The sequence below is a fragment of the Salvelinus alpinus genome, chromosome 4 (genome assembly GCF_045679555.1).
Source record: "Salvelinus alpinus chromosome 4, SLU_Salpinus.1, whole genome shotgun sequence".
NCBI lineage: Eukaryota > Metazoa > Chordata > Actinopteri > Salmoniformes > Salmonidae > Salvelinus > Salvelinus alpinus.
Window position 1 is genome coordinate 68,714,498 of NC_092089.1, and position 16,785 is coordinate 68,731,282.

The following is a 16,785-nucleotide window of genomic DNA, read 5'->3' on the forward strand; positions in this document are numbered from 1 at the left end:
CTTCCATGTCCTCCAACTGCTCTTAAATGCAAGTAAAACTAAATGCTCATCAACCGATCGCTGCCCGCACCTGCCCGCCCATCCAGCATCACTACTCTGGACGGTTCTGACTTAGAATATGTGGACAACTACAAATACCTAGGTGTCTGGTTAGACTGTAAACTCTCCTTCCAGACTCACATTAAGCATCTCCAATCCAAAATTAAATCTAGGTACTGCTTCCTATTTCGCAACAAAACATCGTTCACTCATGCTGCCAAACATACCCTCATAAAACTGACCATCCTACCGATCCTCGATTTTGGCAATGTCATTTACAAAATAGCCAAACACTCAACACTCTACTCAACAAACTGGATGCAGTCTATCACAGTGCCATCCGTTTTGACACCAAAGCCCCATATACTACCCACCACTGCGACCTGTACGCTGTCGTTGGCTGGCCCTCGCTTCATACTCGTCGCCAAACCCACTGGCTCCAGGTCATCTACAAGTCTTTGCTAGGTAAAGCCCCGCCTTATCTCAGCTCACTGGTCACCATAGCAGCACCCACCCGTAGCACGCTCTCCAGCAGGTATATTTCACTGGTCGCCCCCAAAGCCAATTCCTCCTTTGGCCGCCTTTCCTTCCAGTTCTCTGCTGCCAATGACTGGAATGAACTGCAAAAATCACTGAAGCTGGAGACCCATATCTCCCTCACTAAATTTAAGCACCAGCTGTCAGAACAGCTCACAGATCACTGCACCTGTACATAGCCCATCCAACTACCTCATCCCCATACTGTAGTTATTTATTTATCTTGCTCCTTTGCACCCCAGTATCTCTACTTGCACATTCATCTTTTGCACATCTATCACTCTCGTGTTTAATTGCTATCTTGTAATTACTTCGCCACCATATTGCCTTATCTTACCTCATTTGCACACACTGTATATAGACTTTTTCTAATGTCTTATTGACTATATCTTTGTTTATTCCATGTGTAACTTTGTGTCGAACTGCTTTGCTTTATCTTGGCCAGGTCGCATTTGTAAATGAGAACTTGTTCTCAACTAGCCTACCTGGTTAAATAAAGGTTAAATAAAATAAAATAAAAATTATTCGCTTCTAGACATTTCTATCCCCAAAATGTATCCTGCTATAAGGATAAAAGAGTGATTCATTGTCATGTTGGATATTTCTTATTTCAATGATATATAGGTAACTACCAAAATAAAGGAAACACCAACATAAAGTGTTTTAGTAGTGTGTTGGGCCACCACGAGCCAGAATAGCTTCAATACACCTTGGCATAGATTCTACAAGTGTCTGGATCTCTGTTGGAGGGATGCAACACAGGCATCAGGCGCCGCTCCATAATCTCCCATAAGTGTTCAATTGGGTTGAGACAGCCATGGTTTACATTGTTTTCATGCTCATCAAACCATTCAGGAACCACTCGTGCCCTGTGGATGGGGACATTGTCATATGGAGGCATAGGCAAAATAATGGCCTGCCCAGCATTTTTATACATGACCCTAAGATTGATGGGATTTGAATTGCTTAATTAACTCAATATACTTTGTATCCCTCATTTAATCAAGTGTTTCCATTATTTTGGCAATTACCTGTACCTCTCAGTATAAAACAATTACAAAATAATCTTTACAGATGTTCCATCTCAGTTGAAACGCCCCTTTGTGTAAGTGTTTTGTAGATGTCCTACTTGACTCTTATAAACTAAGGAGAACCCCGAGCAACGTCTTGTCAGTTGACAGTGAACACATTTCGCTTTTGGAAATTAGTCTCAGAGCAAGCATCTGTTCCCAGATGCATCTGAGCCCTCACTGTGTGAGTAGGACTGCACTAGGATATGGACCCAGATGCTGCCACTATTAGTATAGTATACTGCTATACACACTATTCTCAAGCCTTAATGACGAGTAAAGCATTTTATTGAAATGACTTTATATCCAATGCATCAGTAAGAATATTCTTAAAAGAACATGCATCCATTCTACTTTATAAGCTAATATAGTACACACTATGCCATGTTGGAGACCATTTCTTGGTCTGATTTGCCATTGGTAACCTCGTGTAGCTCTGTTCCCTTCTTTCTTCCTTTCCCTCTCTCTCTCTCTCTCTCTCATTCCATTTCCCTGTACTGCTTATACAGAGACTACTGGTCATTGATTGGTTCTGACTTAGGAGACCTAGCAAAACATTTTATATTTCATATTACATAATTTGTGAAGGAATAGGATTATTTTTCTCAGAGGTACTAGAAACGCACACATGCACACGCACACTCACACATACACTGCATTCGGAAAGTATTCAGACCCCTTGACTTTTTCCACATTTTGTTACGTTACAGCCTTATTCTGAAATGGATTAAATAGTTTTTTCCCCCTCATCAATTTACACACAATACCCCATGATGACAAGGCAAAAATTGTTTTTTATACATTTTTGCTAATTTATAAAAAATAAAAATAATAGTAATGGAAACATCACATTTACATAAGTATTCAGACGCTTTACTCAGAACTTTGTTGAAGCACCTTTGGCAGCGATTAAAGCCTTGAGTCGTCTTGCTTGGCACACCTGTATTTGGGGAGTTTCTCCCATTCTTCTCTGCAGATCCTCTCAAGCTCTGTCAGGTTGGATGGGGAGCGTCGTTGCACAGATATTTTCAGGTCTCTCCAGAGATGTTCGATTGGGTTCAAGTCCGGGCTCTGGCTGGGCCACTCAAGGACATTCAGAGACTTGTCCCGAAGCCACTCCTGCGTTGTCTTGGCAGTGTGCTTAGGGTCGTTGTTCTGTTGGAAGGTGAACCTTCGCCCCAGTCTGAGGTCCTGAGCGCTCTAGAGCAGGTTTTCATCAAGGATCTCTCTGTACTTTGCTCCGTTCATCTTTCCCTCGATCCTGACTAGTCTCCCAGTCCCTGCTGCTGAAAAACATCCCCACTGCATGATGCTGCCACCACCATGCTTCACCGTAGGGATGGTGCCAGGTTTCCTCAAGACGTGACACTTGGCATTCAGGCCAAAGAGTTCAATCTTGGTTTCATCAGACCAGAGAATCTTGTTTCTCATGGTCAGAGTCTTTAGGTGCCTTTTGGCAAACTCCAAGCGGGCTGTCATGTGTCTTTTACTGAGGATTGGCTTCCGTCTGGCCACTCTACCATTAAGGCCTGATTGGTGGAGTGCTGCAGAGATGGTTGTCCTTCTGGAAGGTTCTCCCATCTTCACAGAGGAACTCTGGAGCTCTGTCAGAGTGACCTTTGAGTTCTTGGTCACCTCCCTGACCAAGGCCCTTCTCCCCCGATTGCTCTTCCATTTAAGAATGATGGAGTCCACTGTGTTCTTGGCGACCTTCGTTGCTGCAGACATTTTTTGGTACCCTTACCCAGATCTGTGCCTCGACACAATCCGGTATCGGAGCTCTACGGACAATTCCTTTGACTTCATGACTTGGTTTTTGCTCTGACATGCACTGTCAACTGTTGGACCTTATATAGACAGCTGTGTGCCTTTCCAAATCATGTCCAATCAATTGAATTTACCACAGGTGCACTCCAAGTTGTAGGAACATCTCAAGGATGATCAATTGAAACAGGATGCACCTGAGCTCACTTTCGAGTCTCATAGCAAAGGGTCTGAATACTTTTTTTGTAATTAAATGTGCAAAAATGTCTAAACCTGTCATTATAGGGTATTGTGTGTAGATTAATGTGGTGAAAAAAATAATTGTATCTATTTTAGAAGAAGGCTGTAACGTAACAAAATGTAGAAAAAGTAAATTGTCTGAGTACTTTCCGAATGCACTGTATAGGCAGTCTGTTTCTTTCCGGCTCTCCATTCATCTCTCCTGCCTGTACTGTATCCATCCATTTTCATTCCCTCTGTCATATGTTGCCTTTTATACTGCAAACCCCCTCGCTGCATACCGCTGGACGTTAAATATGATGCAGACGATAGGTAAGAGAGACGGAGAGGCAGAGAGAGGATGGTTCCAACATGTGCTCGGTCATGTGTGCCATGATGGATTTGCTTGCAACGTCTTTTCAAGCCACCGCCTTCAAGCACCGCCTTCAAGCTGTGATTGGCTTTGACTGCATCTTCGTATCCGAGATGGGAGTTCTCAGTGGCCCCTCGCTCTGTAAAAAAATGCTAAAGTTCCCCCTTCTTTCTGCTCCGCTTGCAGAATCTCCATAAGTTACAGGAATAGAATATCATGATAATGAAGTGAGTTACTGTTGCGTGTAATTAAGTGGCTGAGCCTGCTGTTGGTGCCTCCTGGTAGGGCTGCAGAGGCATAGTGTGTACTGACTGTAAGCACTCACTCAGATACACACACACACACACATTGATACAAATGCATACTCTGTTTTATGTCCCCAGACACACACCAAGATGCGTACTCTTAGATGTTCATTATGTGTACCCTCGAATGTACTCTTTTCATAGATAGTGTCTCCCTCTCTCACAGCAGACACTCATATGTAAATATAGCCACTATCTTCTCCCACAGACAGACACACCCAGTTCCATCTCCCTACCACATTTCATTAATAATGCACAGATGCAGGGCTTTAATGCCGACACTGTAACACACACACACACAGACACACACACACACACACACACCAGTTATCCAAAAGACAGACCTTCAACCTCAGTGTCTGTTCGATGGAGCTCTGATCAACACTTAACTGCTTTGTGCAAGCTTTAGCTCCAACTAAAAATCAGAACCACACACATAGAAAATACATATCCACCCATACTCTCTCTTCCTGTCTCTCTTTGGCATTCTCACTCACTCACTCTCTCTCTCTCTCTCTCTCTCTCTCTCTCTCTTTCTCCGCCCACTCGAAAGCCCAAGCGTGTAATCGTGTTTGTTGCGTACACATGTGTTGATGTCATCATTGTGAACATGTGAGATATTTCCCCCATGGTTCTTCAGTGAGCCAATGGTTCTTAGATGTACTGCACTAGTCTCTACCTGTCAGTAAAGGGCTCTGGTCGTCATGCTATGTTTCATCTAGGTGTTCAGAATGATGTTATTCAATGCTGTTCAAGGCCTGCTGAAAATGTAATACATTGGGTATCGGCAGAAGAGCTAGAGAAGGATTTTTAGTATGGTGATTTGTAGGCACCCTTTATTACAAGACAAAGCCTAATAATGGTGATACCTTTTAGTATAATCACCCTATAATTTTTTTAATATACTAAATGCAATAGGATTGTCATGTGAATGTGAGTCGCAACCACACCCGTTTCATTATTACATTATGTCTAGATGTTCAGAGCTATACATGACATTAGCCCTGAGGGTGTCAATCAATGGCACAAGACAACAAAGCTCCCACCATTGAAACAGAGATGACCATAGACACCTAGGGACCAGTCCCTGGAACAGGGCTGTAAATTGGAGGTTGCCTGTTGGATTTTGGCTGCATTGGAACGAGGAAAAACATGGATTCGAATGGCAGAGGATCCCCACTGAGGGTTGGAATGAACAGACGGAGAAAGCGGTTATGATCTTTCCTGTCTTTTACTTCCAAACACAGCCCAGTCATATGGAGGAGATGGACAAATGTGACTAGGTTACAGTCATTGCATGTGTGAGGCAGTGTCTTTCCTCTCTAGGCAGTGAACGGTGTGGTTTAGGTGGCGTGGCCCCTTTAAGAGCAGCCAGTGAAGCGCTCAGTCCTGTTGGTGCTGCTGCTGCTGATGGCAGTACTGCCAGTTGATTGGCTGTGGCTGTCAGGGTTGAGGTGCTGGAGGGATGCTGCTACGTATCACCCTCTCCCCCTCGCTCTCTCTCTCGTGCTTTCTCTCTCTCTTTCGCTCCATCTCCCTCTCGCTTGCTCGCATCCCTCTGTATAATCCACATCTAGGGCAGGCAGGCTGAGAGGCAATCCAGTGCTCAGCTCCTCTCTGCAGGCTGAGAAAAGAGAGAGAGAAACAGAAAGAAAACACTGCTTCTCAACACAGGAGGTGAAACAGGAGGAAGAAAACGGGTTTGGAAAAAGGGAAGAGAAATACAGAGGAAGATTTCATCTGAGGATATAATTTATATATATACATATTGTTTATATATATATTTGTATACACGCATATAGATATTTATATATATATATATACATATATCTCTGTATATATCTGTGTATTTGTGCTAGTTGGTTTATATTCATATTTTTATATGTATGTGTGTGTGTGTAAATATATATAATATATAAACAAATGAATATATATATCTATGAATTTCTATACATATCACTGTGAAACAAGAGCGGCGAGAGGAAAATTCTACCATCGGGGCTGGTCTCTGATTGTGTGATCATATACAATATTTTCAATATTATTTTCTTTGATCTTCTACGTCAAGAGGAAGGAAGACTACATACTCATTTAGAATTTTTGGGTTTTCCTGTTGCTACTCCCCCCCTCCTCCTCGCTCTTTTTTTTTGCATCTGAGGGGAATGAAGAGAGGAAAGTAACAGGATTTGGAGAAAAAAGGAAAATCAGTCGAATTGCTGTGATTAGTGTTATTTGCGTCAGTATTAGCGCTCTGCGAGCCGATCGCAGCGTGCTGCGTGTGATCTGAGGAGGCAGCAGAGAGAAAGTGCCACACCACGCCGCTCAGCGCAGCACAGCGCCAGCACAGCCAGCATGCACAAACACCACCACTGCTGCAAGTGCCCAGAATGTTACGAGGTGACCCGCATGGCCGCCCTGCGCAGGATGGACGCCCCTCAGTACCAAGAATGGCAGACCGAGCCCTATGGATACCCGGCCGGGTACGGCCCCGGGGGCGGGCAGACCTTACCACAGCCTCCAGCCTCGGGCGGAGGAGGAGGAGGAGGCATGGGAGGAGGAGGGGGCACTCTGGGGAGAAGTAAGGGCAAGATGATGTCTTCCGGGGGTCCCGGAGGCCCAAACCCCAAGCTTCAATCCAAGGGCGGCCCCAAGGTGAATGGCAACACCGCCGGTGGTCAAGCAGGTTGGTGGCCGGAATGCACCTGTTCCAACCGGGAGTGGTACGACCAGGTAACTACCTCAACCTCCTCAGCCGGGCTTATGGCCTTCTATCCCACGCCTCTGGGGATTAGGCAGAGGGGCAGTGGGTAAATGGGATTTGTTGTGAGGTTGTTGGGTTGAAACAGACATGTGTACACCTTTTTAGAGGTGCTTATCTGTCTTGTTGTGCTGTGGTGTGGTAGAGAGCAACCTGAGCTCTCTCATATGCACTGCTTCATCCCAGCTCTAATACAGATTATCTGTTCGTACTTATTCATTCATTTAGGGAGTAGTGGGCTGTTTCGTATTAATTTGTCTACCATGCAGAGCAGGCCTAGTGTTCTATATTCACTTCAACATAAGAATGGCATGCCTTAAGATCAGATGGGAACGAGTATTGCTTATTTATTGCTTTTCATCAAAGGCCTATGTTAACATCACAGACTAAAACAGCCCTGCATTCGTTTTCATTCAACAGCCACAGAGAGTGTAGCGGCGATCGAGCAATATTCATTGGCTAAATTATACTAAAGCCGGCTCATTACGCTGCAATGCAGACACATGTTTCTCCTCCATCGGCCCTTAACAAAAATAATTTTTTCCTGACATATATGAAGCATGTTTCTCACAGATGAACTACTGAAAGGGTTGTCTCTCATCTGGCAGATTTCCTGTAGAGAGAGAGAGAGAGAAGATGAGATGAGGAGGAGAGGAGGGGGAGAATGAGGAGAAAGACAGACTCCATTAGATGGCCTATTTCTGTATGTGGCTGGTTATTCCTTAAATGATGTGCATTGCTCTGCGATGGAGGGTTGGGTGAGATGGAGGGGTTGGACCAAGCTGACTGACTGATGAAAGGGAAGAAGCGTCCATCCTACTGGGCGGATATGATACTGTAACTAGGACCATTTAAACCAGCACATGTTTTATATTCTCCATTTACCATTTCCTTTATCGTCTCAGGGGCCTCTATTGTCTCAGTCTTGACATTTCTCTTTTGACTAAAGCTAGGAACACAATCTGTAATTAGGCAGGGTGCGTGTGTGTGTGCGTGCGCGCACGAGAGTGAGCTGGGGGTGGGGGAAGGGGAAGGGCCACTGTGTGTGTATGAAATGGTTCTCTGTGTATGTATGTGTGTGTGTGTGTGAGTCTGTTTAGTCCCATAATATACACGGTGTTCGAAGCTACTGTGTATGTGTGTGAATTTATTTGAGCAGAGAGCATAAAACGGCAGGAGAGAGAGACAGCGTGGGGGTAAAATGGAGGCTGAAATCTCACTGGTAATGTTGGAGAAATTCTACTGAGCACAGATGAACAGCAACCTAACTGATATTACTAGCTAGCCTTCCTACATGAACCAGGGAGGAAGAGGTTTCATTTCATTTGCTTCCTTGACATTGTGCTGTAATAATAATCTATTGTATATTCTAACCAGTCCATATCCACCGTCAGTTGTGCCCAAGCCAATCAGGCAGATTTCATTTCTCACGTTTAAAACCTCACGGCAGTTTTGATTACGTAAGCATTTTCATGTCGATTATTTATTTACCATCAGTACAAATATCCTCCTGCCAACTGCTCATTCCCAGCGTAAATGTAATGTCTAGATTGCAAATGAATTGGAGCCAATATCTCATGTGAAATGTTTTTCAGCCTCTCATTCATTTATGTAGTGGCTTGTCAATTCATGCGAAGGGGGTGGGTTATTTGGAGCATGCATCATCACAACTTAGCCACAGCCTTTGATAGATGAAATCAATGGAGCTAAAATGATTGGTACTGCTACTTTTTTGTCATCCTGTCAGAGGATTTTTGGGATGGTTTAATGCCTAATATACTGCATTTACACATTATCACTGGTCTTTATTAGGAGAACGTCTGGGTGTACAGAGAACGTTTCAACGTGTGTAAAATACAGCATACAAATCCAAACAGTGATAATCTGCAATGTAACCGGCACAACATCACCGGACATACAGAGAAAGAATTAGTGATGACAGGAAAGAGAGGTGAAAACGCTAATGTAGAAAAAGAGAGCACTAAACCAATAAAGACAGCCGGCCTGGAGAGGGGGAGGAGATTATGTAAGAGGAGGCAGTTGGTGGTGCTGAGAGGGGATGCTCAGAGAGAGAGAGAGAGAGGGAGCCCCATGGCTCTGTGGACAAGCATCTGTCCCTCAGCCTCCTAAAAGGCTCTCTACAGGGTCAGGTTTTAACCCTCTCAGTCTCTAGTACAGCATCAACACAGCACCATCCACCTCTGCTTGCTGTGGGCAAAGCACAGCCTTGGATGGACGTTGGAGCATCTCTGTTCCCCTCAGTCCCCACTGCACATCCATGGGTGGGAATTTCCCCCCTCCCCCACCACCATTCGCAGCACTCACAAGACACCAGGGCAGGCATGGACATGTGTAATGCTCATATTATACACAGTCACACAACCACACTGATCTTTCTGATACATGCATCTTTTGGAAGATTTTGGGGAAACTGAAACTGTTATTAGTAGTCATCCGACATAATCTCTCAAAATAATACATGATTACAGTTGGCTAACATATTTTCATATCTGGGTTTTTTCAAAGGATTTTGATAGCCAGAAGCGTTCCATAAAAAGTTCCTAAAATGGCTAAGAAATTGTTCCAAACTAACCAAAGTATAGTATGTTCTTCCATTTAACCGCACGTCTTTGTTCTCCTCCCTCCCCACCATATCTCCTTGAAAGCAAGATTACAGTCAATGGCTATTGTCAGGGGGTTGGTTAAGTTAATTATGGATGGATGGATGTACATGAAGCCAGTTGGGATTAAAAGGAGCATTTCCTTTAAACATGAGCAGTTGAATTTCCATTTGAGAGATGAGGAGACCCTGGCCTAATGGGAGGCTTCTTCACTCAGAGCTCTCCCTCCCCCCTCAGGCTCCAATCTGTCTGTGTGTGCTCTCCAGCTCTGTGCCTATGATTAGCTTGAAATATTAATTGGTTTTTACTTTATTTATTATGAGCAAGATATTACAATTTTTCCAAAATGCCCTCCCAGTCCCCCATGCTCCGTCAAAGGTCTATTGTTTACCAGATCATTGGTGCTCTGTGGACGTACAGGATCACTCTAATGCATGAGCGTTGAGTGTGGGCTTACATCATGAACACTCCCATAGGTGGTTTCCAGTCGAGAGCCTTCAGGTTTGGATCAGAAATGTCTCTTGGCCTCTCTCTCGCTGGGTGATCACGGTTGTTATTCCTGCTCGCTGAAACTTTGGCTCGCTCTCCAATGTCTCCATTTTCGACGATCCAACCACCAGATGTTTCTACAATAGTTGAATAGTAAATAAACAGTTATTAACAGGCTTTTAGTCCAAGTTTTTCTTTGATGGTTATATCCACATATCTGGTGTGTTTACATCATTAGTTGGTTGGTTTTTGCTGTTTGTCTGGCCTGAGATGTCAACCCTGGGACATGTACAGCCAGTAATAATGCATAGCTTTCTAACAGTACATCTGGAGTGGTACAGAGAGAGGTAAGAAACAGGAGCAGCTAGGATCCTGGTGGTGAGGCCTGTCTGCCAGTGAGTGTAGTGGAGTTGATTGGTGGGGTGCTGCCTCTCCTTTTTAGAGAATGTTGATCACAGGCCGCCCCAGACAAATATGGGGTTGGGGTGGATCCCAGAGGGGCCAAACCTCCCCCACTCCATCCACCCCATTATCTCTGGTGACTCTTAAAGGCCAGACAGCTTGGCATTCAGAGAATGATGTCATTCTAAATGCAGTGTGTGTCTGTAGAAAAGGGGGGGGGGGGGGGGCCTGTTTCTGACTAATCACTGGGGCTGAGTGCTGGGCGGATGCTCAGGGGTTACAGAACTGGATGTCCAGAGTCAGCTTGGTGTCAGACAGTGTGGGATGTTCTGTGCTTGGTTTGATACTTTGATACTTTGGTTTGATACTCTGAATTCCTACACATTTTTGTGTTAATCGTAGCTTTTGCAAAATGCAATTGCTATGTTGTGCTACTTTATACAGTACATGAGACTCGTGGGATCTCAGCCTTGAGCATTTTGGTGTGATAAAACATAGAAGAGTAGGTCAGTCTGTATGTCTTTGCTGCTGTGTGCACATAAAGCTGTATTGGGTAAACAAAATGGATACATTTGACCCTAATATCCAGTACAGTGTATTCAGGAGGGACACAGCGTGGATCCAGATAAGTAGGAGGCATGAAATAGATACTGGAGCCAATTGTGGGATCCTACTCGGTCAGCAAACTTTGGTATTGTATAACCTCCATACCAGGCTAGCCAGCAGTGCCATGCCCCGTGGGAGGAGAGTCGTCCAGCTAGCTGACGTGGACCAGTGCAACACAGTTACTCCATAATCTTATTAGCTATGACAATCTGCTAGTCTGGTTAACGGCCATGAGACTTTCTCCCCTGTAAGTCATTTCTATATTGTATTCATGCCTTTCAGTGGCTGGCTGCACACTGATGCTCACTTGCAGTATCAATTGTCATTGGACAAGGACTTGTGGATAGTACCTGTCCAATCTGTATTAATATCTATCTATATGTCTCCCCTCTCTGTCTCTTTGGATTTCTTCTACACCATCACACACACACACACACACACACACACACACACACACACACACACACACACACACACACACACACACACACACACACACACACACACACACACACACACACATACATACATACATATCTCGAACAGACCTTTGCCTAAAACAAAATGTACCGGACTCATAAAGATTCAAGGGAGGAGAGCTGCACGGTGAATCACTGCAAATGCACAGTGAAACAGAGGGGACAAGGTGTGCTGCAATATTTATGTGCACTTTTACAAAAGTAAACTTTTTCTACACCTTTAGAGGGGGCAAGGATTCTGTGGTTGAGAAGAGGCCGGCACAGATGTGGACATCAGAGTGACGGGGATCGTTTGACAGCTATTAGAAAAGTAGTAGAGCTTGAACAGTCAGGTGTGTTGGTCTAACAATGACCCTGGACTGGATCCTAACCTCACCTCCCACACCTCCTGTAAAAGCTGCTGCAGCCCCCATGGACTTGCAGTACTTCATTCACAGAGAGGTGGACCTGCTTTGTTTCAAGGTTAGGCTTACTGTAAATATAAATATTCTACTCAACATATAATACAAATATGCTTCTCAGATGCAACCAAATCTGCAGTATATGTTTATAAAAACTTATACTGCAGAATTGAATGAAATGTGTATTGGTGTGGGCTGTTTGTACTGCATGTACATAATGTGTGTATACCGGCTTGCCTGCTTTCTGCCATGTATGGTGAGGCCAGGCCATGTGATCCGAATGCTGTTTGTCAGAGCCCCTGCCTGGGCCCAACCCTCTGCCTCTCCCAGCCAGCTAGCCAGCCAGGGAGGAGAGGAGAGAGGGGAGGGCTGTTTGTTTGCTTGCCTGCTTTGTTTTATTTAGGGGGTTTTGCTGATCAAGGTAGCGGCTGGCCTAGAAACGGGAATGTGCTGTGCAGTGCTGTACTCCTGATTCAACGATGGGACCATCGTTCCCTTGTTCTGTCAGGAAGATAAGGGAGGAGGAAGAGGCCTTTCATTGGTTGATGATGGGGGGACACGGTCACATGGTCTCGCCCCCCTACTGCTATAATCTATAATGAATAATATGTACAGAAAACAGTGCTGTGTGATTTATGTATGGTACTTCTAGCTTCAACAGTCATCTCCTGTTGCCTTATCTGGGTTCTATTCCTCTATTGCTCTTGGCTGGGTATGCTTCAGATCGCAGCACTAACTCCTGGCCAGAGCGTACTAGAACACCCACACACTGCCACGGGACTGCATGCATCACATCGATAACGCTGAAGACTGGGCCTATCCCCAAGCCTTCTGACTCCTCTCCTTTTTTGTGGGTGTCCGTGGGCGCTTTCAACAGCGCTCGGGCTATTGTTCCACTGCTCGTAATTTTAGAAACGCAGCTCTGGCTCCAGTGGAGGCATGTATTGTATACTGTAGCGGTGTAGACAAGGGCCTGCAGATCTGGAATATTCTTCACAGTAGAGTGTTGACTGGATGCTGTTATTCATGCAGTATTGTGAAGCTGTTGTCGCCAAACATGTTGATTTTTCAGATGAATATTGAGATGCAGAATGAAGACTAAATGCTAAAGCGGGAAGAGCTGAAATGCACAGACTTAGATGTCTTTTCCCATTTTCTGGAGAGTTGTGTCTTGTGAGTAGAACATTTGGCGATGCAGTCAGTGCATCTCTTCCCATGTGTAGCGTAGTTACACTGAGTGCCATCTGATCTCGCTAATGCATTATCCAAGCAGCCCTTTAGCCATTTGGTCTGCTGGCCTCCATTTTTTTTCTTCTTTTTTTTCTAGTTTTCTTTTTTTCCCCCGATCATCCTCTCATCTCTTCCTCTGCCTTCTGTCTTTCTCATGCATTGTCCGGATCAAAAGCTCCAATCAACTAGCTACATGGTGTGGGTATGTTTCAGCAGGCTGCTTCAGCTCTGTGCGTCAGTATAATTAGCATAGCTTTTCTCTGCCATTTTAAGAGGATGTGCACGAGGTGCTGCTTCATTAATATACAGCCGCTATGCCTTCAAAACAATCACGTCTTTTATCTTTGAAGTCGCACTGAATACGTAGTTTTTTTCCCCCATCGAAATGAGGCCTTGAACAAATTGAATGCATTAAACTAAATGATGAAGGTTGATCCGTAGTTGAAATACGTGGATTCCTTTTGACAAATCTAACAATTAAACTGTGGAAGGTCTTTTTGAACCTGCTGTTGATTGCACATCTGTTTAACATAGAGCAATTGGTTTCAATTATTCATGTTTTCACCGCAATTCCAGTAGTGTCTGTGGTTTTCATTGCTGTTTCGATTGGTCTTAGTCACTATGCCTCTGAAAAACCACTCCGAATGGGATCAACACAGTACAAGCACCATATAGTCACATACAGAAGCATATGTTTGCCTGACACTGCGCTCTCCCTCCATCCCTCCTCCCCCTCTCCCCCCTCCCTCCCCAGTGAAAAGACATACAGTATGTCTATGCTAGAGCACAGACCACAGATCATCCTTTAACAGGCCCCTGGTTCATTATCAGTTATTATTGCCCAGTGGATATACAGTATACTGTGTCTACCCATTGAGCTTAATGTGCTTAAAAAAGTATCTCCCCCCTCCCTCTCTCTCTGGGAAATGGAGACAGATATCCCCAGCCTAGAGAAAGAGACGGAGAACGAGATAAAAACAGATAGAGAGAGCGCAACTTGACCCGTTCCTGGTTCCAAACAATCCCTTCTTAATATCCTACTTCTCATTGCACTGTAGATGTGGTACACCGGCCTTGACATAGCTTTTTCTGGATTTATGACATTTCTTTTCCCTCTGTGCATCTAGGGTGTCTGTGAATATGCCATATTTGAGGAGAGGTTGGTGGCCGTCTGTCTTGTCTACACTGTATGATTGCAGCTCTCAAACTCATATTTCCTTTCCTCCCCTGGATTTGTGTTAGTGCCTCGTACACTGTAGTATTACACATAGTATTTTACTGTGTTCAGTAAGACCCCTAAGACACTGCCTTGCCCAATGTCTTCAGACTACAGAACATGAGCAATACTGTATACGAATATATTTTATCTCCATTTTTTTATTCTGCTGAACATACATTATAGTTGATAACCGGCGTCTGGTGTCATCTCTGCATCTCTCCGTCCCCTGACTGTACTGTAGTACTGTATTTAAGCTTTAGCACAAGCGGGGCCTGTCCAGATTACATGGTGGATTACCATAGTACGTTATCAAAGTTTCTAAGTAGTACATGGTCAGCAGGCAGCAGCCCAACGTTGGAGCTGGCAGGGCTCAGCGGGCCATACACAGCAGAGCAATAAGAACTTCATTGGGCACTGATGTAATTGTCTTTATGCATCAGTGTAGCGCCTCTGCTGCTCTGTGCTATTGTATTATTTTTTTTATGACTGGCGGCCGAGTCAAGGCGCCCGTAGGTATTTGGGTTGCGGTTGATTTATAAGCATTGGAACTATAGAACGTTGGCGGTTGGCACCCTTACTCAGTGTAGCATTACCATGTCATCTTTATACTAACAGCACAGCAGCCATCTTCTGGCCATTACTTCAATGCTAGGAACCTTAATGTCCAAGTTTTTTTTTAAACAACATAGTCTAATGCCAATCCTCAACCTTGGCTATAGTTGAGGTGCGATCAATGAATTATTTGAAATCTTAGTGAGGTTTTGAGGCCCATCTTTACTGTATAGAGTTAGTCTGAAGAGCTAGTCTTAGGAGAGACTATATATACACTATATATACAAAAGTATGGGGACACCTCTTCAAATTAATGGATTTGGCTATTTCAGCCACACCCGTTGCTGACAGGTGTATAAAATCGAGCAGACAACCATGAATCTCCATAGACAAACATTGGGAGTAGAATGGCATTACTGAAGAGCTCAGTGACTTTCAACGTGGCAACGTTATAGGAATACGACCTGTCCAACAGGTCAGTTCGTCAAATTTCTGCCCTGCTAGAGCTACCCCGGTCAACTGTAAGAGCTGTTATTGTGAAGTGGAAACGTCTAGGAGCAACAACGGCTCAGCCGTGAAGTTGTAGGGTCACACAAGCTCACAGAACGGAACTGCCAAGTGCTGAAGCGTGCAGCACTTAAAAATCGCCTGTTCTAAGTTGCAACACTCTCTACCTAGTTCCAAACTGCCTCTGGAAACAACCTACCCAACTTTATGAGCTAACACACGACTACCACCTGGAAACACCACAAGTATGCACTTGACATACAATAGGATTTTATTAAACTTTTAAAACATTGCAACTGTGTGAATGTTCACTGGTTGCCAATTAGGCCGGGTGTGAATGTTCTGACAGCCTAAAACCTACCCAACCAGTCGGAATACAATGGGCATCAATCTACTGTTGATGCCCCATGAGCAGGTAATTAAAGGGATAGTTTGACATTTTGGCAATTTAGCATCCTCATAGATTCCATTTTATGTCTCTGCGTGCAGTTTGAATGTGATAGCGCAATGACTGGAAGTCTAAAGGAACAGCTAGCATGCTAGTTGTTCCTGTACGCAGAGACATAAAAATGGTATCCATGAGTTAATCTGTCTCTGGGTAAGTAGATAAAAAGTGTGACATTGTGTCAATTAAGCCCATCTTTCCTTTAAAGGAAAATTCCACCCAAAAAACTATAGTTTGGTATTTGTTTCATTAGTCCATTCTTGACATAGTCCCAAAATGTTTTGCTTTTCAACACCTACGTTTTCAATATATGTAATAGTTTTGGGACTATTTCAACAATGGACTAATTAAACAAATACTGAAAGATAGTTTTGGGGTGGAGTTTTCCTTTAAGTATGCTAGGTTGAGAGCCTATGAAAAAGTCTGTGAGAGGGTTTTGTGCATGCAGGAACAGTCATGTATGTTTTTTTTACATAGTAGTGTAGGTTAACAGGAAGAATAAACCAATATCACGATATGCCTCGCTCATGTCGATATCAAACATATCAAATAATATCAAATCAAATGATCGATATTGGTCCCCACCACTTGCAAATACAGTATAGGCCTGTTGTCTGTTATTTAAAGTTAACTATGGCTCTTTAACCTCAGGCTGATAGTGTCCTCTTGAAACCTGAGTCCCCCAAAACTCATTACAAGTGAAGAAAGGGCGGTGATGATTAAAGAAGCAGTGTTTCAAAAGAAGAAAAGCAGTTTATTATGTGATATT

The 16,785-nt window shown here is 44.0% G+C and overlaps 1 protein-coding gene across 8 annotated transcripts in view; it reads left to right on the top strand.

Annotated features, from left to right (window-relative positions):
• The window catches only part of LOC139574308 (disks large homolog 3-like), a 141,599-nt gene that overhangs the window by 46,575 nt on the left and 78,239 nt on the right, over nt 1-16,785 (top strand). For 2 of the 8 annotated variants that reach the window (XM_071398762.1, XM_071398766.1), the window contains exon 1: nt 5,814-7,037. The exons of 2 other annotated variants lie outside the window; for them this stretch is intronic. In XM_071398762.1, the coding sequence (XP_071254863.1) occupies nt 6,660-7,037 (378 nt within the window). In that variant the 5' untranslated portion in view covers nt 5,814-6,659. Of the gene's footprint in view, nt 1-5,812; nt 7,038-16,785 lie in introns of those variants that run through there. 4 more of the 8 variants (XM_071398763.1, XM_071398768.1, XM_071398767.1 and 1 more) reach the window with 3 other exon arrangements.